The sequence below is a fragment of the Pleurodeles waltl genome, chromosome 2_1, assembly GCF_031143425.1.
Source record: "Pleurodeles waltl isolate 20211129_DDA chromosome 2_1, aPleWal1.hap1.20221129, whole genome shotgun sequence".
NCBI lineage: Eukaryota > Metazoa > Chordata > Amphibia > Caudata > Salamandridae > Pleurodeles > Pleurodeles waltl.
This window is the reverse complement of record NC_090438.1, coordinates 288,925,434-288,951,966: the sequence shown is the minus strand read 5'-3', so window position 1 is coordinate 288,951,966 and position 26,533 is coordinate 288,925,434. Positions and strand designations below refer to the sequence as shown.

At 44.4% G+C, this 26,533-nt stretch overlaps 1 protein-coding gene across 4 annotated transcripts in view; it reads left to right on the top strand.

The window, feature by feature from the left end:
• Nucleotides 1-26,533, top strand: part of PHF6 (PHD finger protein 6) — a 335,169-nt gene that overhangs the window by 185,500 nt on the left and 123,136 nt on the right. For all 4 annotated transcript variants that reach the window (XM_069212497.1, XM_069212494.1, XM_069212495.1 and 1 more), the window contains exon 7: nucleotides 20,928-21,071. In XM_069212497.1, the coding sequence (XP_069068598.1) occupies nucleotides 20,928-21,071 (144 nt within the window). The remainder of the gene's footprint in view (nucleotides 1-20,927; nucleotides 21,072-26,533) is intronic.

Sequence of the window (26,533 nt, the reverse complement as noted above, 5' to 3'; positions counted from 1 at the left end):
GGGAACACCACTAATAGACCTATTCGCAACAAAAGAAAACGCAAAATGCCAAAACTTCGCGTCCAGGTACCCACACCCTCGCTCCAAGGGCAATGCATTATGGATGAGTTGGTCAGGGATATTTGCTTACGCTTTTCCCCCTCTCCCACTCCTTCCGTATCTAGTAAACAAATTGAGTCAAAACAAACTCAAACTAATACTAATAGCACCAACTTGGGCTTGCCAACCATGGTACACAACACTACTAGATCTGTCAGTAGTACCTGATATAAAACTACCAAACAGACCAGATCTGTTAACTCAACACAAACAACAGATCAGACAACCGAATCCAGCATCGCTCAATCTAGCAATCTGGCTCCTGAAGTCTTAGAATTTGGACATTTAGACCTTACACAAGAATGTATGGAGGTCATTAAACAAGCTAGGAAACCTACTACAAGACATTGTTACGCAAATAAATGGAAAAGATTTGTTTATTACTGCCATAATACATAATTACTACATGCGTCCACAAAAAACATTGTAAGCTAGTTATTACACTTACAAAAATCAAAGCTATCTTTTTCATCTATTAAAATACATCTCACAGCAATATCTGCCTATCTGCAGATTACACATTCAACATCACTTTTTAGAATCCCAGTCATAAAAGCATTTATGGAGGGTCTAAAGAGAATCATACCCCCAAGAACACCACCAGTTCCCTGATGGAACCTCAATATTGTATTAACACGACTCATGGATCCACCATTTGAACCCATCCACTCTTGTGAGATGCAATACTTAACCTGGAAAGTAGCCTTCCTAATAGCTATCACATCTCTTAGAAGAATAAGTGAAATACAAGCATTTACCATACAAGAACCCTTTATACAAATACACAAACATAAAGTGGTTCTACGCACAAATCCAAATTTTTTACCAAAAGTTATATCACCATTCCACCTGAATCAAACTGTGGAACTCCCAGTCTTTTTTCCACAACCAGACTCAGTAGCCGAAAGGGCATTACATACATTAGACATCAAAAGGGCACTAATTTATTACATTGATAGAACAAAACAATTTTGCAAAACAAAACAATTGTTTGTAGCCTTTCAAAAACCTCATGCAGGAAATCCAATATCCAAACAAGGCATTGCCAGATGGATAGTTAAGTGTATTCAAACTTGCTATGTTAAAGCAAAGAGAAAACTGCCTATCACACCGAAGGCATACTCCACTAGAAAGAAAGGCGCCACAAGGGCCTTTCTAGGAAATATACCTATGACAGAAATTTGTAAGGCAGCCACATGGTCTACGCCTCATACATTCACAAAACATTACTGTGTGGATGTGTTGACAACACAACAAGCCATAGTAGGACAGGCAGTATTATGAACATTATTTCAAACATCTTCAACTCCTACAGGCTAAACCACCGCTTTTGGGGAGATACACATGCTGTGCATAGACTAGTAAGCAGTTATCTGCAGCTACACATGCCATAGAACCGAAAATGTCACTTACCCAGTGTACATCTGTTTGTGGCATGAGACGCTGCAGATTCACATGCGCCCTCCCGCCTCCCCGGGAGCCTGTAGCCGTTATAAGTTGATCAAAATTAAATATTAGATGTTAATAAAACTTGTACATTTGTAAATATAAATCACTTTGACAGATTATGTACATACATACTTACTCCATTGCATGGGCACTATTACTCTATACACAACTCCTACCTCACCCTCTGCGGGAAAACAATCTAAGATGGAGTCGACGCCCATGCGCAATGGAGTCGAAATGGGACGAGTCCCTCGGTCTCGTGACTCGAAAAGACTTCTTCGAAGAAAAACAACTTGTAACACTCCGAGCCCAACACCAGATGGTGGGATGTGCACAGCATGTGAATCTGCAGCGTCTCATGCCACGAACAGATGTACACTGGGTAAGTGACATTTTCCATATATATATATATATATATGTTCGATGGCATGTGTAGCTGCAGATACTCATGCTGTGCTCATCCCGCCATCTGGTGTTGGGCTCGGAGTGTTACAAGTTGTTTTTCTTCGAAGAAGTCTTTTTTCGAGTCACGAGACCGAGCGACTCCTCCCATTTCGACTCCATTGCGCATGGGCGTCGACTCCATCTTAGATTGTTTTTTTTCCGCCATCGGGTTCGGACGTGTTCCTTTTCGCTCCGTGTTTCGGGTCGGAAAGTTAGTTAGAATCTCGGAAAAATCGTCGGTATTGTTTGCGTTCGGTATCGGGTTAGTTACAACAGATCGACACTGACTTTTGAAGAGCTCCGGTGGCCCTTCAGGGTTTTTTCGATCCCCCGTCGGGGCCTGGTCGGCCCGGCCACGTGTCTCTTCAAGGCTGATGGAACGGACCCCATTCCGCTTCTGCCCAAAATGCCATAACAAGTATCCATATACAGATCATTATCTGGTCTGTAATGTGTGTTTGTCGCCAGAACACAAGGAAGATACTTGTGAAGCCTGTCGAGCGTTTCGGTCCAGGAAGACACTAAGAGACCGAAGAGCAAGAAGACTGCAAATGGCGTCGGCGCCGACAGGACAAGGGCGTTTCGAGGAGGATGAAGAAACCTTCTCCATCCAGGAATCGGACTCGGATGAGATCGATCCCAAGGAAACGCCGAAAACCGTGAGTAAGACGTCGAAACACAAAACTCACGAAAAGACCACAAAAGCCCAGGGGACGCCACCGCCAACAGGCCATGGCTTAACCCGAAAAGTAGGTGACCGTTCATCGGCACCGAAAAAGGGCGAGCTGGTGTCGAAGTAATCCGACTCCGGTCGAGATACCGGCACACAGCAATCTCGGGCCCGAGATAGTGGCTCAGAGAAGATTCGGCACCGAGACAGCGGCACCGAAACGGGTCGCACCGAGAGAGCACGACGCCGAAAGTAAAAAAGGTTTCGTCGGAGCCGAAAAAAGCAGCCGAAAAGGTTTCGGTACCGAAATATCCGGCCTCGGAACCGAAAACAAGTTCCTACACTGAGGAACAAGGACTGTCCACACAAATGAAGACACATAGATTTGGACAGGAATTACAGGCAATAGAGCCAGATCACACACAAAGACGGCTCTTTATTCAAAAAGATACAGGGAAGATCAGCACTCTTCCTCCAGTCAAAATGAAACGCAAGCTTGCCTTCCAAGACAAAGACAAACAGCCACACGCAAAGGTGGCTAAACAAGTAACACCGCCACCATCCCCACATCACTCTCCGCAACCATCACCGGTAGCCACTCCACCAATGATGCAATCCCCAACTCATACAGGAATGAGTCAAGATGACCCTGACGCATGGGACCTTTATGACGCACCAGTGTCAGATAATAGTCCAGAATGCTATCCAGCTAAACCATCGCCACCAGAGGATAGTACAGGCTACGCACAGGTGGTGTCAAGAGCAGCTGCATTTCATAATGTCAGCCTTCATTCAGAGCCCATTGAAGACGACTTTCTTTTTAATACACTGTCGTCCACACATAGCCAATATCAGAGTCTTCCTATGCTACCCGGAATGCTAAAACAGTCCAAACAAGTGTTTGAGGAGCCTGTTAAAGGGAGAGCCATTACTCCAAGAGTAGATAAAAAATATAAACCGCCACCAACAGACCCAGTGTACATTACACAACAGCTAACACCAGACTCTGTTGTAGTGGGAGCAGCGCGCAAAAGAGCCAACTCTCATACTTCAGGAGATGCACCACCTCCAGATAAAGAAAGTCGAAAATTCGATGCTGCAGGCAAAAGGGTGGCGGCACAGGCAGCAAACCAGTGGCGTATTGCAAATTCGCAAGCTTTGCTAGCCAAATATGATAGGGCCCATTGGGATGAGATGCAACACCTTATTGAACATTTACCCAAGGAGTTCCAAAAAAACAGCGCAGCAAGTAGTAGAAGAAGGACAGGGTATCTCCAATAATCAGATACGGTCAGCAATGGATGCTGCAGACACAGCTGCTAGAACTGTCAACACAGCTGTAACAATAAGGAGACATGCATGGCTACGTACATCAGGATTTAAACCAGAGATACAGCAAGCTGTGCTGAATATGCCATTCAACGGACAGCAGTTGTTTGGGCCGGAGGTGGACACTGCGATCGAAAAACTTAAGAAAGACACTGACACGGCCAAAGCCATCGGCGCACTCTACTCCCCACAGAGCAGAGGCACATTTCGAAAGACACAATTTTGAGGGGGGTTTCGAGGACAAACCACAGAAGCCACAACCTCACAAACAAAGCCCTCTTACCAGAGCCAGTATCAGCGGGGAGGTTTTCGGGGACAATATAGAGGTGGACAATTTCAAAGGAATAGAGGAAAGTTCCAAAGTCCCAAAACTCCTCCAAACAAGCAGTGACTTCAAGGTCACAAATCCCCAACACATAACACCTGTGGGAGGGAGACTAACCAAGTTTTACAAACATTGGGAGGAAATAACAACAGACACTTGGGTCTTAGCAATTATCCAGCATGGTTATTGCATAGAATTTCTCAAATTCCCTCCAAACATTCCACCGAAAACACACAATATGTCAAAACAACATATAGATCTTCTAGGACTAGAAGTTCAGGCATTGCTACAAAAAGAAGCAATAGAGTTAGTACCAAAACAACAAATAAACACAGGAGTTTACTCCCTGTACTTTCTGATACCCAAAAAAGACAAGAGTCTGAGACCTATACTAGATCTCAGAACATTAAATACCTACATCAAATCAGATCACTTTCACATGGTTACATTAAGACGTAATCCCACTGCTCAAACAACAAGACTACATGACAACACTAGACCTAAAGGATGCATATTTCCATATACCAATACATCCTTCACACAGAAAGTACCTAAGGTTTGTATTCCAAGTGATACATTACCAATTCAAAGTGTTGCCATTCGGAATAACAACTGCACCAAGAGTTTTTACAAAATGCCTAGCAGTAGTAGCTGCACATATCAGAAGGCAGCAAATACATGTGTTCCCGTACCTAGACGATTGGTTAATCAAAACCAACACGCTAAGACGGTGTTCACAACACACAAAATATGTCATAGAAATCCTCACAAACTAGGTTTCTCAATCAATTACACAAAGTCACACCTTCTACCGTGTCAAACACAGCAATACTTAGGAGCAACAATCAACAGAGCAAAAGGGATGGCCACTCCAAGTCCACAAAGAGTCCAAACATTCCACAATGTAATACAAGCGATGTATCCAAACCAAAGGATACAGGTCAAATTAGTAATGAAACTCCTAGGCATGATGTCCTCATGCATAACCATTGTCCCAAACGCAAGGTTGCACATGCGGCCCTTACAACAGTGCCTAGCATCACAGTGGTCTCAGGCACAGGGTCAACTTCTAGGTCTGGTGTTGATAGACCGCCAAACATACATCTCGCTTCAATGGTGGAACAGTATAAATTTAAACCAAGGGCGGCCTTTTCAAGACCCAGTGCCACAATACGTAATAACAGATGCTTCCATGACAGGGTGGGGAGCACACCTCAATCAGTACAGCATCCAAGGACAATGGAACATTCAGCAAAGACAGTTTCATATAAACCACTTAGAACTGTGAGCTGTGTTTCTAGCGCTGAAAGCATTTCAACCCATAATAACCCACAAATACACTCTTGTCAAAACAGACAACATGACAACATGACAACAATGTATTACCTAAACAAACAGGGAGGCACACACTCGACACAGTTGTGTCTCCTAACACAGAAAATATGGCATTGGGCGATTCACAACCACATTCGCCTAATAGCACAATTTATTCCAGGAATTCAGAACCAGTTAGCAGACAATCTCTCTCGGGATCACCAACAGATCCACGAATGGGAGATTCACCCCCAAATACTAAACACTTACTTCCATATGTGGGGAACACCACAAATAGATCTATTTGCAACAAAAGAAAACTCAAAATGCCAAAACTTCGCATCCAGGTACCCACAAAATCAGTCTCCGGGCAATGCGTTATGGATGAGCTGGTCAAGGATATTTGCTTACGCTTTTCCCCCTCTCCCACTCCTTCCATATCTAGTAAACAAATTGAGTCAAAACAAACTCAAACTCATACTAATAGCACCGACATGGGCAAGACAACCTTGGTACACAACACTACTAGACCTCTCAGTAGTACCTCATGTCAAACTACCAAACAGACCAGATCTGTTAACACAACACAAACAACAGATCAGACATCCAAATCCAGCATCGCTGAATCTAGCAATTTGGCTCCTGAAATCCTAGAATTCGAACACTTAGACCTCACACAAGAATGTATGGAGGTCATAAGACAAGCTAGGAAACCTACCACTAGACACTGCTATGCAAATAAGTGGAAAAGATTTGTTTATTACTGCCATAATAATCAAATTCAACCCTTACACGCATCTGCCAAAGATATAGTAGGATACTTACTACAATTGCAAAAGTCAAAGCTAGCTTTCTCTTCAATAAAGATACATCTGACCGCAATTTCAACCTACCTGCAAATTACGCACTCAACTTCATTATTTAGGATACCAGTCATAAAAGCATTTATGGAAGGCCTAAAGAGAATTATACCACCACGAACACCACCAGTTCCTTCATGGAACCTCAACATTGTCTTAACACGACTCATGGGTCCACCTTTTGAGCCCATGCACTCTTGTGAAATGCAAGATTTAACATGGAAAGTTGCATTTTTGATTGCCATCACATCTCTAAGAAGAGTGAGTGAAATTCAAGCATTTACCATACAAGAACCATTTATTCAAATACACAAGCATAAAGTAGTTCTACGGACAAATCCAAATTTTTTACCAAAAGTGATCTCACCGTTCCATTTGAATCAAACGGTAGAATTACCAGTGTTCTTCCCACAGCCAGATTCTGTAGCTGAAAGAGCACTGCATACATTAGACATCAAAAGAGCACTAATGTACTACATTGACAGAACAAAACTAATTCGAAAAACAAAACAACTATTTATTGCTTTCCAAAAACCTCATACAGGGAATCCAATTTCTAAACAAGGCATTGCTAGATGGATAGTTAAATGCATTCAAACCTGCTATCTTAAAGCAAAGAGAGAGCTGCCTATTACACCAAAGGCACACTCAACCAGAAAAAAAGGTGCTACCATGGCCTTTCTAGGAAATATTCCAATGAACGAAATATGTAAGGCAGCAACATGGTCTACGCCTCATACATTTACCAAACACTACTGTGTAGATGTGTTAACAACACAAAAAGTCACAGTAGGTCAAGCTGTACTACGAACATTATTTCAAACAACTTCAACTCCTACAGGCTGAACCACCGCTTTTGGGGAGATAACTGTTTACTAGTCTATGCACAGCATGTGTATCTGAAGCTACACATGCCATCGAACGGAAAATGTCACTTACCCAGTGTACATCTGTTCGTGGCATTAGTCGCTGCAGATTCACATGCGCCCACCCGCCTCCCCGGGAGCCTGTAGCCGTTTAGAAGTTGATCTTGAACATTTGTAAATATATGTTCGGTGGCATGTGTAGCTGCAGATACACATGCTGTGCATAGTCCGCCGTCTGGTGTTGGGTCGGAGTGTTACAAGTTGTTTTTCTTCGAAGAAGTCTTTTCGAGTCACGAGACCGAGGGACTCCTCCCACTTCGGTTCCATTGCGCATGGGCGTCGACTCCATCTTAGATTGTTTTTTTTTTCCGCCATCGGGTTCGGACGTGTTCCTTTTCGCTCCGTGTTTCGGGTCAGAAAGTTAGTCAGAATCAACGGAAAATTCGTCGGTATTGTTTCGTTCGGTATCGGGATAGTTAGGGCAAATCGACACCGAGCCTTAAAGAGCTCCGGTAACCCTTCAGGGTATTTTCGATCCCCCGTCGGGGCCTGGTCGGCCCGACCGCGTGCAACATCGAGACTGATGGAACGGACCCCGTTCCGATTCTGTCCTAAATGCCACAGTAAATATCCTTATACAGACCAACATTTGGTCTGTAACTTGTGCCTGTCCCCCGAGCACAAGGAAGAGTCGTGTGAGGCCTGTCGCGCGTTTCGGTCGAGAAAAACGCTCAGGGACCGAAGAGCCAGGAGGTTGCAGATGGCTTCCACGCCGACAGGACAACAAGGGTTCGAGGAGGAGGAGGAAGAAGAAGAAACTTTCTCCATCCGCGATTCGGATTCCGAAGAATTCGACGTCGACGAGCAACCAACCGTGAGTAAGACGTCGAAAGAAAGATCACACGAGAAAACAGACAAAGCCCAGGGGACGCCACAGCCAACAGGCCATGGCATAACCCATAAAGTAGGTGACCGTCCATCGGCACCGAAAAAGGGCGAGCTGGTGCCGAAGTCGTCCGACTCAGGTCGAGACACAGGCACGCAACACTCTCGGGACCGAGAGAGTGGTGCAGAAAAGGCTCGACTCCGAGATAGCGGCACCGAAGCTACTCGACACAGAGACAGCGGCACCGAAGCTGCTCGCCACAGAGATAGCGGCACCGAAGATGGTCGGCACCGAGAGGCCAAGACACCGAAAAAGAGAAAGATCTCGTCGGAGCCGAAAACAACTAAAGACACGGTTTCGGTGCCAAAACACCCGGCAACCGAACCAAAAAACAGTTCCTACTCAGAGGAACAATCACTGTCCTCCCAACTAAAAAGACACAGATTTGAGGAGGAATTACAAACTACAGAGGTAGATCACACGCAAAAGCGGATCTTTATCCAAAGGGGTACAGGGAAAATCAGCACTCTTCCCCCAATCAGAAGGAAAAGGAAACTTGACTTCCAGCAACAAGACAAGCCACCACAAGCAAAGGTGGTAAAGAGGGTAATTCCACCACCCTCTCCACCACAGTCAACTCATGTATCACCGGCACAGACTCCACCACAATCACCAGCTCATACCACCATGAGCCAGGATGATCAGGCAGCATGGGACCTCTATGATGCTCCAGTATCGGACAATAGTCCAGAGTCGTACCCAACTAAACCCTCACCACCTGAGGACAGTACAGCATATGCACAGGTGGTAGCTAGGGCAGCCGAATTTCATAATGTATCTCTACATTGGGAGCCTATTGAGGATGACTTCCTCTTTAACACCCTGTCCTCCACCCACAGCCATTATCAAAGCCTTCCCATGCTCCCGGGAATGCTAAGGCACGCTAAACAGATTTTCAAGGAGCCTGTTAAAAGCAGAGCAATAACTCCAAGGGTGGAGAAAAAATACAAGGCACCGCCCACAAACCCTGCTTTTATTACATCACAACTGACACCAGATTCAGTAGTCGTAGGAGCAGCTCGTAAAAGAGCCAACTCGCAGACATCAGGCGACGCACCACCTCCGGACAAGGAGAGCCGCAAGTTTGATGCAGCTGGGAAAAGGGTTGCAGCACAAGCTGCAAATCAATGGCGCATCGCCAACTCTCAAGCACTCCTAGCGCGATACGACAGGGCCCATTGGGACGAGATGCAGCATCTCATCGAGCACCTCCCCAAAGAATTCCAGAAACGAGCGAAACAAGTGGTTGAAGAGGGGCAAAATATCTCCAACAACCAAATACGTTCTTCTATGGATGCAGCAGATACAGCTGCAAGAACAATAAATACTGCTGTGACAATAAGGAGGCACGCATGGCTGCGCACATCTGGCTTCAAACCTGAGATACAACAGGCAGTGCTCAATATGCCGTTCAATGAACAGCAATTGTTTGGCCCAGAAGTGGACACTGCAATTGAAAAATTAAAAAAGGACACTGACACAGCCAAAGCCATGGGCGCATTCCCCGCAGGGCAGAGGCACATTTGGCACATTTCGCAAAACAACTTTCAGAGGAGGGTTTCGAGGTCAAGCCACAGAAGCCAGCACCTCACAAACAAGACCACCTACCTACCAGGGACAATATCAAAGGGGTGGCTTTCGAGGCCAATACAGAGGGGGCCAATTCCCAAGAAACCGGGGAAAGTTTAAAGGTCCCAAAACCCCTCAAAATAAACAGTGACTCACAGGTCACACAACCCCTTCACACAACACCAGTGGGGGGAAGACTAAGCCAGTTCCACAAATCGTGGAAGGAAATAACAACAGACACTTGGGTCTTAGCAATTATCCAACATGGTTATTGCATAGAATTTCTCCAACTCCCTCCAAACGTCCCACCGAAAACACACAATATGTCAAAACAACATATAGACCTTCTAGGACTAGAAGTTCAAGCATTACTGCAAAAAGACGCAATAGAATTAGTACCAAAAACACAAAAGAACACAGGAGTTTACTCACTGTACTTTCTAATACCGAAAAAGGACAAAACTCTGAGACCAATATTAGATCTCAGAACACTAAACACCTACATCAAATCAGACCACTTTCACATGGTCACGTTACAAGACGTAATACCACTACTGAAACAGCAAGACTACATGACAACGTTAGATCTAAAAGTCGCGTATTTCCATATACCGATACATCCCTCGCACAGGAAATACCTAAGGTTCGTATTCAAAGGAATACATTACCAATTCAAAGTGTTGCCATTTGGAATAACAACAGCACCAAGAGTCTTTACAAAATGTCTAGCAGTAGTAGCTGCACATATCAGGAGGCAGCAAATACACGTGTTCCCGTACCTAGACGATTGGTTAATCAAAACCAACTCGCTAACAAAGTGTTCACAGCACACAGATTATGTTATACAAACCCTTTACAAACTGGGGTTCTCCCTCAACTATGCAAAGTCACACCTTTTGCCGTGTCAAACACAGCAATACTTAGGAGCGACAATCAACACAACAAAAGGGATAGCCACTCCAAGTCCACAAAGGGTTCAAAATTTTCACAAGGTGATACAAGCTATGTATCCAACACAAAAGATACACGCAAAGATGGTATTAAAACTCCTAGGCATGATGTCCTCCTGCATAGCCATTGTCCCAAACGCAAGATTGCACATGCGGCCCTTACAACAGTGCCTAGCATCACAATGGTCACATGCACAGGGTCAACTTCTAGATCTGGTGTTGATAGACCGCCAAACATACATCTCGCTTCTATGGTGGAACAGTACAAATTTAAACAAAGGGCGGCCTTTCCAAGACCCAGTGCCACAATACGTGATAACAACAGATGCTTCCATGACAGGGTGGGGAGCACACCTCAATCAACACAGCATCCAAGGACAATGGGACGTACATCAAAGAAAGTTTCATATAAATCACCTAGAATTGTTAGCAGTATTTCTAGCGTTGAAAGCATTCCAACCAATGATAACCCACAAATACATTCTTGTCAAAACAGACAACATGACGACAATGTATTATTTAAACAAACAGGGGGGAACACACTCGACACAGTTGTGTCTCCTAACACAAAAAATATGGCATTGGGCAATTCACAACCACATTCGCCTAATAGCACAGTTTATTCCAGGGATCCAGAACCAGCTAGCAGACAATCTCTCTCGGGATCACCAACAAGTCCACGAATGGGAAATTCACCCCCAAATCCTGAACACTTACTTCCAAGTTTGGGGAACACCTCAAATAGATCTGTTTGCAACAAAAGAAAACGCAAAATGCCACAACTTCGCATCCAGGTACCCACACCGGCAATCTCAAGGCAATGCTCTATGGATGAATTGGTCAGGGATATTTGCGTACGCTTTTCCCCCTCTCCCTCTCCTTCCATATCTAGTAAACAGATTGAGTCAAAACAAACTCAAACTCATACTAATAGCACCAACATGGGCAAGACAACCTTGGTATACCACACTACTAGACCTGTCAGTAGTACCTCATGTCAAACTACCCAACAGGCCAGATCTGTTGACACAACACAAACAACAGATCTGGCATCCAAACCCAGCATCGCTGAATCTAGCAATTTGGCTCCTGAAATCCTAGAATTTGGACACTTGAACCTCACACAAGAGTGTATGGAGGTCATAAAACAAGCTAGAAGACCATCCAATAGACACTGCTATGCAAGTAAATGGAAAAGATTTGTTTATTACTGCCATAATAATCAAGTCCAACCATTGCATGCATCTCCAAAAGATGTAGTAGGATATTTACTACATTTACAAAAATCAAATCTAGCTTTCTCTTCCATAAAAATACATCTCGCAGCAATATCTGCTTACCTGCAGATTACTCATTCAACTTCCCTATTTAGAATACCTGTCATTAAAGCGTTTATGGAGGGCCTAAAGAGAATTATACCACCAAGGACACCACCTGTTCCTTCATGGAAGCTCAACATTGTCTTGACAAGGCTCATGGGTCCACCTTTCGAACCCATGCATTCTTGTGAAATGCAATACTTAACGTGGAAAGTTGCATTTCTCATTGCCATCACATCTCTAAGAAGAGTAAGTGAAATACAGGCGTTTACCATACAAGAACCATTTATTCAAATACACAAAAATAAGGTTGTTCTAAGAACAAATCCAAAATTCTTACCAAAAGTTATCTCACCGTTCCACTTAAACCAAACAGTGGAATTACCAGTGTTCTTCCCACAGCCAGATTCAATAGCTGAAAGAGCACTACATACATTAGACATCAAGAGAGCACTAATGTACTACATTGACAGGACAAAAGAAATTAGGAAGACAAAACAACTATTTATTGGCTTCCAAAAACCTCATACAGGAAATCCAATTTCAAAACAAGGTATCGCCAGATGGATAGTAAAGTGCATCCAAACCTGCTATCTTAAAGCAAAGAGAGAACTGCCTATTACACCAAAGGCACACTCAACCAGAAAGAAAGGTGTTACTATGGCCTTTCTAGCAAATATTCCAATGACCGAAATATGTAAGGCAGCAACATGGTCTACGGCTCATACATTTACTAAACACTACTGTGTAGATGTGTTATCTGCACAACAGGCCACAGTAGGTCAAGCCGTAGTAAGAACTTTATTTCAAACTACTTCCACTCCTACAGGCTGAACCACCGCTTTTGGGGAGATAACTGCTTACTAGTCTATGCACAGCATGTGTATCTGCAGCTACACATGCCACCGAACGGAAAATGTCACTTACCCAGTGTACATCTGTTCGTGGCATTAGTCGCTGCAGATTCACATGCGCCCACCCTCCTCCCCGGGAGCCTGTAGCCGTTTAGAAGTAGATCTTGAACATTTGTACATTTGTAAATATATTACATTAAACTTTAATTTTGTACATACGTATTTATTCCATTGCATGGGCACTATTATTAGCATACACAACTCCTACCTCACCCTCTGCGGGGAAAACAATCTAAGATGGAGTCGACGCCCATGCGCAATGGAACCGAAGTGGGAGGAGTCCCTCGGTCTCGTGACTCGAAAAGACTTCTTCGAAGAAAAACAACTTGTAACACTCCGACCCAACACCAGACGGCGGACTATGCACAGCATGTGAATCTGCAGCGACTAATGCCACGAACAGATGTACACTGGGTAAGTGACATTTTCCTACTTTAAACTTCATTATGTACATACGTATTCACTCCATTGCATGGGCACTATTACTAGCATACACAACTCCTACCTCACCCTCTGCGGGGAAAACAATCTAAGATGGAGTCGACGCCCATGCGCAATGGAGTCGAAATGGGAGGAGTCCCTCGGTCTCGTGACTCGAAAAAGACTTCTTCGAAGAAAAACAACTTGTAACACTCCGAGCCCAACACCAGATGGCGGGATGTGCACAGCATGTGAATCTGCAGCGACTAATGCCACAAACAGATGTACACTGAGTAAGTGACATTTTCCATATATATATATATATATATATATATATATATATATATATATATATATATATTCATTCGATGGCATATCACGAGTAAGTACAAAAATAAATTTCAAGCGAGAGTCTACCCCATTTCCGGCCTTCTCAGTCTCCAGGGAAGGCACAATCATGTCAAAGTGCTGCCTGGTCTCGCTCCCAAACTCCTCAAAAGCCGATTCAGAAGCTAGTCCAAATGCACCCTGAATTTCTTAGTCCATTAGTGATATTGCAGCAAGTTGATGTCTTCAGAGAGGTCATGTTAAGTATTTTTTCAGCATGCTCCGAGTTAACTCTGGTTTACCTTTGGGCCCCAAAGATCCGCAGAGGCCTCCAGTCGACTTCCACTTGCATATTTGCCGTCAGTGCCCCTTGAGGCCACTTAAAGTTCTGCTCCAGCTTTGAAGCCATTTCTGTGCTGGCCCCAGTCCCTTTCACATTGAAGATGACTTCACCGGCTCTGAAGGAGGCAGCACGTCCTATAGTGGTTTATTCTTCTGAGCTAAACTCGTCTCGGCTGAGGCCTCATTCCAAACCCACAGGAGCCTAGCCTAGTCAAGATCTTTCTGATTGTGACACATTACTTGTAGCAGGCAAACATGCACATGCTGCATCAACCATTTAGATCCGATTTTGATGATAACCAACACTATGATGATGGAGACAAATTTGGCTCACAATATGATGAGTTTAATTGGTATGAAGAATTACAGGATGCTAGTGTGTTGGGCACCCCGCATACACCATTCTGGTATATCCCTCTGGCCCTGCCGCAGAAGAGTGTGTCTTTTGCAGTTGTGATGTGAAAACCTGCAGAAGTCCTTGACCTACAGCTCCTCACCATGGAGGTTAAAGTTAATATCCTCACAGAGGTCTTTCAGCCTCACCAGAACCCTACCAAACTTCTTCTGCACTTTAATGAAGCCTTTTAATAGAAACGCTCTTTAGTACTTAGGCAAAACCATGATCTTGGCCCCTGTTCGCCACTGATCAGTTACCAGAGACCCTGAATTTCTCAACCAGCATCATATGCCAGAGAAGTTGGTGGTTCATGTGCCCATGGGAATGTTAGACATATCGCCTTCTCTACAACCCCACCTGACTGTCCATCAAAATGGATGGAAACGTTCGGGAATCACATATTTTCTTCTGTCAGTTTTGCCTTACATTCTGTGAGTGCTAGCTACGTTCTTAGCCATACACCCATGCTTTATGGGACCTAGTCAGTCACGTCTTACTGGCGGTCCCAGAAAACTTGCAGGCGTCTTTATTCAAAACTATTCAGTATGGAAGGGATGTGGCTAAATTTCTTATTCAGTCTGCCTGGGCATGACTGATTTCTTTGGTCAGACTATTGTCGCAAGTATTTTGCTTTGATGCCATGCTTTGGTGAATTCTTCCGGCTTGTTTGGGATGTATAGGCTTTTTTAATGGATATGCCATTTGATGGCATTCCGGTGCGAAAGCACATTCGGCCCTAGAGCGATTCAAAGTGCCCCACAACAGCTTGCTATTTGGATCTTTCTGCACCTGCTAAACTGTTTCCCCAACAATTTTGTTTATTTGGGGGACTCACTAGGGACTTCCAATATGATCCATTTCAGGCCCCGTCACTAGCACAGCAAACTTCTCCACTCGTTTGTGGTTGTGGCTTCCAGAGACGGCCCCAAACTTCTCAGCCCTTATGGGGTTGTGGCTCCCAGAGACTGTCCCCGGGCCACCTTTGACAACATGCAGATCAGTCACTCACCACTCCAGCACTCGCAACTTCAAAATCACTTTAGGGTGTCCTTTCTGGTACACAGCCACTGTGTAGGAGGCAGGATCTGCCATTTTCTCCAACGGTAGCAAGCTATTACATCCATTTCTTTGTACTCTGCCACACTTTCCACTTCTATCAGGGTGGCTTGCAGAGGACCGCATGTCTGTTTTACAGCAGGACGTGCAGTTTCTTTTGACCCAGGGGTTCAGAGGATTCTGAATTCTGAGGCATAAACCGGTGTTAATCCCGCTACTTCCTATCTTAGGCCTTTCCCCTCTCAACGCTTTTCTGCAGAAAGTCAGATTCAGGATGCTCACATTCGCAGGTTCTATTTTTGTCCTGGTTCCTGGAGACTAAATGTTAGAGTTGACATAAAGGGCACTTATTTCCACATTCTCATCCTGCAAGTCCCCAGGTTTTATCTGTGGTTCGCATTGGCCTAGGAACAGTTTGTGATGCTCCCTTTTGATCTCCTTAGGGCCCATCAAGTTTTGACCAAAGTGATGGTGTGGTTGCCGCACACCTTCAGATGTTTGGTATCCCAGTCTTCCTCCATTTCGATGACTGGCTGTTAAAGCCAGGCTCACCTCAGACAGTCACACACCACCTCCAGACAACAGCGAACAACTAACATATTTGAGGTTCACTATCAACACACTGAAGTCGCACCTCACTCCTTCACAGATGCTCCCATTCATCAAAGCCATCCTAAACACAGCAGTTTTGTGCATTCCCACCACAGCAGCGAGAGCAGGACCTAAGGTTATGCTTCCAGTGTTAAAGCCTTTGTCTAGGATTTCAATGAGAATGACTCTGAGGCTACTAGGACTGTTAGTTTCCTGCATCATGCTGGTCAAACATGCCAGATTACACATGGACTCTGCAGTGGAATGTGAAGTCTCAGCGTGTGCAGCACCAACGGGAACCTGTATGATTCCATCCAGGTTTTGTAGGAGACTGCAAAAGTTTGGAAATTATGGCTTCTCGACTGTGATTAGGTGAGCTGCAGAATTCTCTCCTCACTTCACCCAGCGCTGAGTGTGGTGGCAGATGCATCTTTGCTGGGTTGGGGAGGACACCTGGGAGAGGTCGAGATCAGAGGATTATGCTCTCTGGTGAAAACTGACTCCACATCCACCTGTTGGAGTTTAGGGTGATTCACTTGGCATTGAAGGCTTTTCTGCCAACCATCAAAGGGAGGCTGATGCAGATAACACAACCACCATATGCTACTGCAACAAGCAGGTCGGGGTAGGATATTGGATCCTGTACCAATATTCTGTGCATCTTTGGAAGTGGCTCAGTCACCAAGTCATCTCTCTATTTGTGCATCCCTTGGAGGCCAGTGTGTACAAACTTGGCTGCTCCACTTAGCTGATCACGAATGGCAACTACATATGGAGATAGTGCAGTGGGAAGAACTCTGGCTGTATCTTGTTGTCATTGCTGAGAATGCGCAATGTCAACACTTTTCCGCACTAGAGTTCCAATAAGGCTCACTCTTGGATATGCATTCCACTTATTTTACATCTCAGGACTCCTATACACTTTTCCATCCCTATCTCAACTGCCTTGAGTTCTGAAAAAGATCAGGAATGACCTGGTCCAAGTCATCCTAGAGGCTCCAGATTGGGCCACATAGAACTGATGGGCCTAGGCATCCTTCCTCCATCTAAGCTTCTGTTATGGGAGGATCTTCCTTCTAAGTAGCAGAGCAGGGTCTTGCTCCAAACTCTGTAAAACCTGCACCTAAATGCATGGAGATTGAACAGCAGTAGTTGATTCCTTTTGATCTTCCTCTTGATGTCACTAATGTGATCTTGCAGCTAGGGGCCCTTCTACAAAGTTGATGTACATTAGCCTTTGGGACAGGTTTGTGGCTTAGACCTTTTACATGCCAAACTGTCAAACATTTTATTATTGGTTTGATCTTTAGCCTAGCAAGGACTTGCACTGTTAAAGGCTATTTATCAACAATTCCGGCATTTTTTTACCATTGCTGGGTCAGCCTTTATTGTTCAAATGACCTGTTGTGATGAGGTTCCTTAAAGTTTGACAACATATGTTTCCCCCAAAGCCCTTTGTGATGCCACAGTAGGTTTTGAATGTTTCTCACATTTTCGATGTTCACCACCTTAGAACCAAGGCACAGTTGCCGACTAAACCATTTTTTTTTTGTAGTGGTAAGTTCAGTGAGCTGCAGACACTTTGGGTTCAGTCCCCTTTTACAACCTTTTTCCAAGACAAGCTGGTGCTGAGTTCTCAAGCTGCATTCCTACTGAAAGTAGTGATGGCCTTTCATGTCGGACAGGCTGTTGCCATACCAGCATTCTTTGCCCAGCCTCACCCCTCAAAAGAGGAAGAGAGAGACTCCATTGTTTGGATCCCAAGAGAGTCCTCCGTTTTTGCATTTATCCTACTAGAGACTGTTGGGTGGCCGATAAGCTCTTTGTGGGCTTCTCAGGAGTAAAGAAAGTTAAGACAGTGCAGAACAAAACATCTCTAGGTGGATAGTCCTAGTCATTAAAATCTGCTCTAGCTAAGAAGCAACAATCTAAAGTATTAAGCAATTATTGTAATGGGTTTCTTCTCCCCCCTCCCCAAGGGTGAGGGCCCTTGCTCTCAGGCAGTCAGGAACAAAGCCTGCTCTGGTATTAAAGGGTATTAAAACACCCTTCCCAGCAAGATGACCTGCAAATCTGCATTCCAAGGCAGGGGAGCTTCAAAGAAGCCCACCACCCTTGGTATGCAGATCTAGCTTCCTTCAGAAGGGAAATGCTGACACCCCTCACAAATTAGCCCCCCACCCCCTCCTTCAGGGCCCATTTGGCATCTGGAAAGGAAGAAAAATTAGCTATGCAGGAGGCGCGTTGCATTTGCAGGCTGAACACACCTCTAGGGTGACCAGCCTTAGGATTTCCACCATCTTGTGTTTGCGGAATTAAGAATTCTGGGACAGGGTAATGCCCACTCCCCAAAGGAAGTAGTCATCTAAGGGGCATAGTGACCCCCATGGGTAAGTAGCCCACTACCCTTCACTCCCCTTAACGCACCTAAATTGAGTATTTAGGGGACCCCCTGATACCAGACCTCAGTTTCCTGCTGACCTACGAAGAACAGACTCTACAGATGTTGTTTTTTAATGATTTTATGGCATCCTTGCTTCAAGAATAGGTTTCTGACCTATATGTTCCCCATGGAGCTTCAGACCCCCCTCCCCCCCCCCCCCCACTCCTCCCAAAACACACACACACACACGAACTGCTTCTCCCCCCTGTTTTGTTCTGTTAATGTTTCTGTTGACTTATTTAAGATAAATGTATTCTTATTTATCCACAAAATATTGTATTAGTAATATATTTATATTTGTGTACAAAAAAAGTGTGCACATTTTATTATGCTAAGCCTAGTGTGTATCCTACTTATTGAAATTCTTGTGTTGTAATTATTATTAATTCAACTCAAGAACTGTGAAAGCAAAGACTGAGGACGAAGCAGCTGACTTGCGCCAGCCATGCTAGCTTGACTGCTTTTCTTGCTGAATTGCCCCAAAGTTGTCTCATCCTGCAAGCTGTCATGCCTCCGAAAGCCTGTGAGATTTGCTTGCCTTCAGGAAAGACCCAGAAACTCCTGTGGAGAAGAAGAGCATCTTCCCTGCATACTGTAGGCACCCCTGGGGATCTGAGAGGAATCCGGACTTCCAAAACCCAACACCAGAAAGCAGCCTGTGCCACCTAGCCCAAGCTGAAGTGAGCCATCGGTGCCAGCGTGGTCCCCTGGCCCACCGAGACCAAGCCCACCTTGAACTTGCCCACTGTGGACCCACCAACGCTGCCTGCAGACTGTTCGCAGGCCCCTTCGACTGCGAGTGCTCCAGGTGATGAAAATCTGGCTCTTCAAGACACCTGTCGCTCCTAGCCCATGGAGAAGAGGGCTAAGGTTTCCCCATGCATTGTGAGAGCTGATCCCACTGGCTGGTTCAGCCTGAATGGCCTCCCAGTCCAAACCTGCAGCCTTTTTTTAACTGGACCGATCCCCATTGATGAACATTGTGCACCTAGTGCTGTATTGCACCTGTGCATGCGGCCTCCTAGTGCCGCCCGGTGAGACATGTTGGTGTGGCTTGGACCTTTCTCCATTCTTACCTTAAGTCCAGGAGATTGGACCAGTGAGTTGCTGGGAAGTTCCCGAATGCAGTACATGTTTTCCTCTATAGGATAACATTAGGCATCCAATGCTGAAAAGCATCCTGGCACCCGTCACCCGAGTGCAGCTCAAAGTGACCTGTTGGTGCTTCCTGGGACCTTGCCCCATACTTACCTTAAGTCCAGAATATTGGTTCCATAAGTGCTGTTTTATACCTGTGTGCAGTATTCTTCCTTCATAGGATAACATGGCCGCCTCTGGGAAAATGCACTGTTAACTTTTGAAAACGAAAAATTCATAACTTGAAAAGTACTCACCCAATTCAATGATCTTGGTATCAAAATGTGTATAATAGTGAGTGTTTTTTGTTGTTGTTTTTTTAAAATAAATTGGTGTCGGATTTCTTAATTGAGTGTGTATCTCGCTTTACTTCCTTTGTGTGTGTGTGTGTGTGCGCGCGCGCAATACAGGCTTAGCACAACTCTCTGATGTGCCGAACAGCTCGCCCACACTACCACAAAAAGAACATTTGAGGTGTCATTTGTGCCTCTGTAATTCCTCTTGGGTTTGCTTGAACTCTTTATATACTGGACAAAAAAAGGTACACAGTGTAAAGAGCCAGCTTCCTACAGATGACAAATATTAAACTTGGGTTAGGTTAGCGCTAGGCAGTTTTTCAGGGTTGTCTATGCTGAATGCTGAGTGTTAGTTCATCATTGTAGTGAAATCTAGATTGGAAATGTACTAGACTATACAGTGCTTCCCCATAAGCACTCAATCAGTTGTTTTAGAGCACGCTACTCACCCATAGGATCTAAAGGCGCTGTGGAGTATGTCCTCAGGGTTCAGTCAAAGCGCCAGGTCTTGAGGTCCTTCCTGAATTGAGGTAGCAATGGCGACCGTCTTCTTACACAGTGGAAGGCCATCCCAAACAAAAAAATATCTGATTATCTGTGGGTTGAGGAATGAATTCTTTGATGAAGCATGCCACCAAGTGTGGATGAGGACCCAGCGTCTTGAATAAACAACTTCAGCTAGTGCTTGCTCTAATTTGTGCTGGCATCTATTTGAAGTTCTATTGCACCCTGTTAGGTCGTTATTTTGTTTGTAGTATAGATGGGTATTTATCTTGACAATCTGTTCATTGTATATTTTTATTTAACTGCATATTTTTGGTGCTTAAACTTTGCAATGCTTTCTTTTTTTTCATTTTTATTTAGAGAGAGAGGTCTCCACTCAGAATAAGTCCCAGTGACATCCGCCAGAAATGTGGATTCTGTCATGCAGGTGAAGAGGAAAATGAAGTCCGGGGCAAGCTCCACATATTTAATGCAAAAAAGGCAGCAGCTCATTACAAGTGCATGGTAAGACAAGTTGTTTCCCGCAAGCACTGAGCACATATATCTAATATTATCTAGTCTTAACAGCAAAAGGAGTTGTGATGGAACTTTAACCTAGTTGCATACATTAATTTAGTACTATTGCAGTGTGCTTCTCCTTATAAAGTATCATTGTTTCAGATTATTTCACTGATTCCAGTGCCTAGGGTGTGTATTTATATTGTCTACATCTGTGTCTTTGTTGGGTTACATGATCTAATATGCCCTTAGCAGCATAGGTGTGTGTCAGAATCCATTCAGCCTGATAACAGGGCACAAAGGGGCTTTATGATATAATGCAGAAAGTATAAGACTGTACTGAATTAATAGCATCAATGAGTTGATGTTAAGATTTTTATCTTATGCTACTATTGAGGCATTCTGGTCAGTAGCTATTGCATGATCACTATCCATTGCTTCCAATCAACATTTTTAATAAAAATCTTGGCGTAAGTCCAAAAAGCTCTGAAATTGGATCACAAAACATTCTTGTCTGATGCTATTTCATGTCCTTTGTTTTAAATACGTCTGTGCTTGGTGCAACCACCTTTTACCACCATATCCTTTGAAAGCAGATTTCTCATATTGGTAAAGTGTGACAAGAATGATTATGTCTGGTGTGTGAAAGCTTGCTGTGTTGTATTGTTTCGTTTTGCCGTATTGTGCCCTATCATGTGCTAGATGTGATATGTTGATTTGTGTATGTAATTGTTATATTATGCTGTTTACTTTAGATATTTCAACAAATGCTGCTACATTTCCAACCAAAAGCATTATGTATTTAAAGTTCCACTGACAGAGCAAACATTTACATTTACTTTGAGATGATAAAGTAGTGCTGCTCTAGCGCTTCTTCTACTTAAGACAACAGAGACTGTGTATTAGATTAGTGCTTAGTCTGCTAACTTTGTCTGTCACAGCCCTCATTTTTTATCTGCTTTATCAGAACAAATGTTATTTGGTTCAGAGTTTCATAAAGTGGTGAAAAAAAGATGCTACAACCTTTTCATTCAATCCTTCTTAAGCGTTTGTTTTTATCCAAACATTTCAACCAGCATACCTGTCCTAATTTTTAAAGCAGCCCTTACATGGGAGCAACCATGGTTGAGGGGGGCATAGCCAAAACAAAATCCAGCTTGGATTTAGAAGCAGTTAATGTTTGTCAAATTCCTGGCGATGCTGTGGAATGTCTACCAGTAGGTGGCAGGCTACAGTTTTTTCACAAATGGAACCATATAAAAGTCGTATGGGTCAAGAAAGTGGCCTTAAAGGGATAAAGAAGAGAAGCCAAGAGCCCCCCTGCCTCACTCTCTGCTATTGTCAGGCATTAATAGCAAGATCTCCAGAAACAAGTTGTTTGGTCTGGATTGCAGTCCCTTCTGTAAATTAATGCAACTGGGCCAGTTCTAGAAGAGTTACAAGGAAAATGCTGTTTAGTCACAAAGCCCTCAGGACAATACAGACCAGCTATTAATCTTAAATGTGTTCAGCAGTTTGTGACATACTATCGTTTTTGGATAGTATCTTTACAAACTATAATCGCACTTATCACATCCATACATCTCAGTGATGTATATTTTTTTAGATTCTGATCCATCCAAGCACAAGGAAAATGAATTACTTTACCAATTTCAGTTCTCCTTTTTGGTTTTTCAGCAACTAAAAGAATCACCACACAGGATCAGTTATTGTATCTCTGGCTGATGGAGATATTTCATTTTTGCTTACCTTAGTGACGGCCTGATCTCTAGCTCCTGGTTTTATATTGCCACAAAAGATACAATGAGTTGAGTTTTCAATCCTCTGGTACAATATAGGTTCCTCTTGGTTCTGGAAAAGTCCTGCCTCAAGCTGTGCCAAAACCAGAAATTAATTGAAGCTCGGTTGCAAGCTGTTAGACCTAACATCCTTGGTGTGGTATTCCCCCTTAACGCCTTCTGTTTTGATGAATTTCTTTTTGTTGGCATTAAGAGTTTGCACTTTACCAGTGCTTAAGTGTTTGTGTGCTCTCCTTCAAACATGGTGAAAGTGGACTTCACCTAATTGACACATTTCATTTACTTGTACAAACCTAGGAAATGGTACTACTGTACCCAGATCTTGTAAAATACAAGAAGTGGGCCTGCAGCACTCATTTTGCCACTCACTTCAGTAGCCTTTTAAAACATATCTCCAGTCTGCCACTGCAGCTTCTAGTGCAGTTTTAAACTGCCATTTTAGCCTGGAAAAATGAATCTTTTGCCAGGCTTTTAATTCTCTTTATTGGCATTTGTATATGAACAAGCCCTGAAACTGAGCCACAGTAAGCATTAATTATGTATTAGATGCATGCAGCATTACCCGTGATAAAAGGGAGCTACAAAACAATAAATGGTAGAACATAAAAGGAATAACAATAAACAGTGAAACAGTAAGTGGAAATACACATCCTTTTCAGTTGCAGTGATGAGGCAATCCAGTCCCATACTCAATTACTCAGCCCTGCCTCCGGCTTCTCTCATGAAGTAATCAGCAATCCCTATAACATGGATACATTATTTCCCTTAGTCCAGACCATTGTGGGTGTTCCCCCTCAGAGACCCGTTTGCCTATTATCAGTTCCGTCTCGGGGCTCACACACCCACATTCCTCAATACTGAATCTACCCCCAAGATCCCTCCCTGCCCTCCTCCTTGCCTACCTACTCTTTTATAACATTATGCTCAGGAACCTGAGATGGCAACCCATACTCGCCTTCCCCGACCATTTCCCTGTGTGCATGATCTCCAACAGTGCCACCCAACTCCTTGAGTGTTATCACTATCACTGCTTGGTGTCGTGAAATCACTGCTAGCCTAGAATCCTTGTATCCTGGGGCATTCCCAAGCCGTATGCAGGAAAGAGGCCCTTCCCCTGCATCGTGGGCAGTCTTCCTTTCTACCCTCATACATTGGGCTAAGTTTAATGGGTGTTAGGTATGTACAATGTACACAGTTAAAGTGTGCTAACTTAAACAGTGCGTTGCACAAAACCTTTTTCACTTGTTCACACGTCTTTCTCCAATCCGCTTCTGACAAAGAACCTTTTGCGTAGCTTAACCTTCCTTTTTAATACTTACTAGTAACCCCTAAGATCAGCACTACTACTTCAAAGGGCAGGATATGTGGTATTAAAAAAGTAGGATATAAGGGTTGTAAGTTTTACATGTCTCTGTAGCGACAACCCCTAAAGTTGATGTTCTCTACTGTAAGGCATAGCTCTCCTATTGACTAACACTGGGTTACCTTATTTAGTTTAATAAGTGATATCTTTAGATTGGGAGTAAGTGGGGATGTGATGTTTACACTCAAATTAATTGAAATTTTACATCCTCTTTTATTGTAAAGTTGGATATTTGCTCACAATTCTGAAAATTACACTTTTAGAAAGTTGGCATTTTCTTGTACCAACCAAATGTGCCTTCTGTCAGTGCCCTGGGTCACATGACTGAATGGCTCTGCTGTTGTAGATTATGTATTTTCCCTGCCAGTGATAGAAAGGAGACACTGACTCAGCAATTTTGCCAGGATGGCTGAGGGCGCTGTAGCCAGACTTGCACCTCCAAAGGCTTGCCTCCAGACCACACAAAGGAACCTGTGGCTAGACTTTTGTCACCCAGATAGTTGGGAGATTTGAAAGAGGAAGAGAAGAATGTTCCAGAGCCAGATGTAGGGGTGTGTGTGTGTCTGCACCTCCCTCACACACACAGACTGGCCTCAGGTATAAATATTGGACCCCCAGAGCTACTGTATAAAACACCCCTTGATCTGTGGACATTACAGAAGGAGGACTGCTCTGCTGGCAGAAGACTGTCTTGCTGTTTTAGAAGGAATACTAGACCTGCTTACCTTTATCCCAGGCTAACCTGAGTGACTTCAAGCCACAGTTGGCTTACCTCCTGTTCAGCTACAGGAACAAGTTCCAGAGACCTCTTGCAGCTGACCTTCAGCCAAGTTGGCCCATCTCGACAAAAATAAATGCTTTGTCCAGGGAACAGTTTGCCGTTTTTTCTACATGACTTCATCCGAAGACTTTGTAGGAATGACGTATGAAGATTGGCGGCTCGTCTGACAAAGGCCCCGTGTTGGCCCCACTCTAGGTCTAGGGAGCAGCCGCGTGTTCGTTCCAGGAGCTGTTCCCATGATCATACGTCACCCTTTATGTCGAAGGAGTGAAATGCAAGCAGTCTAAGTGGAGACAACCGCCTTCGTCTGGTAAGTTTGTTGTTTCCAATGCCATCTCCCGATCCTCAGTTGAGAAGTTAGCGCCTCAGTCCCCCCGCACCTCCCGGCTTTCCCGGATCTGGGGCAACTCTGTCCCAGAAGCCTGATTATTAAAATTCCTTTCATACCATCTGTGGCCCCAGCCTCCCTCTAACCTGTTTCCTAGCTACAAGGAGATTAAAGGTATCCTACCTGATTACACGCCTGTGGGATCACCCTGGGCGTCAGATTGGCCCTCTCGATCCATACTTGGATCGGCATCGGCTCTGGTGCACAGCCCTTTGAGGTTCCCACCTTTGAAGCTGGAAATTGGTCAGTCGGCGGTGCCGGTCGACGCTGAGCTGATTACCCTATCCGACGATACCTCACCACTGGACGGCATTGGATGCTGCACCAATGATGCCACTGACTCTGATACTGTCTTCATTCTTGCCTTTATTCCTTCGGGGTACAGGCTTTTGGTGGTGGAGAAAAGGAGCTTGGGAGTCTGACAGTCCTATGGACGAGACTGTCCAGCCTCCTCTGGAGGGTAGTTTGCTGACTGAATCGGTTGAGGCTATTGGCCTTGAGTCCTCACCGGCTTCGGACCACCTTTCTCCTCCCAGCCTTGCTGGGAGTGAGCTCTTTTCCGACGCGTTGAAAATGGCAGCTGCGGTCCTAGATTTGCAGCTTCCCTCGGTAGCGGTGAACACTGACCCTTCATAACAGTGCTTCACCAGGGCCAAATGAACATAGAGCCTGTGCTTCCATATAGTGAGGCACTACAGGGGCCTTGCCTATAGACACCGGTCCACCCCTGGGGACCTGGCTTTTCTTTTCTGGCATCTGATTCTGAAAAGTTTCAGGGAGCAGGCTGCTACAGCCTCTTCTGACCTTAGCGTTCTCCCAAACATTCGTCCTGAAGGGGAGTCCAAATGGCTGGAAACTTGTGGACAAGTATTTTCTCCTCGAGCAGCTCTGCCCTGCGGTCGATAAACACCTCTTGCATTCTGGGCCATCTTTCCCATGCATTGTGTGATTGTTGCGTGCCTGCTATCTTCACTTCCGGAGGAGACTTGGAGCGAACTCCTCCAGACACTCCAAGATGTTGTAAGGTGTGGTATGGATACCACAAATTCAGTTGGCTGAGCCATGACGTAACCGTCATACCTGACTACGCTACACTGGCGTTGAGTACTCTCTTGCTATGCCTTAGCAATATGGACT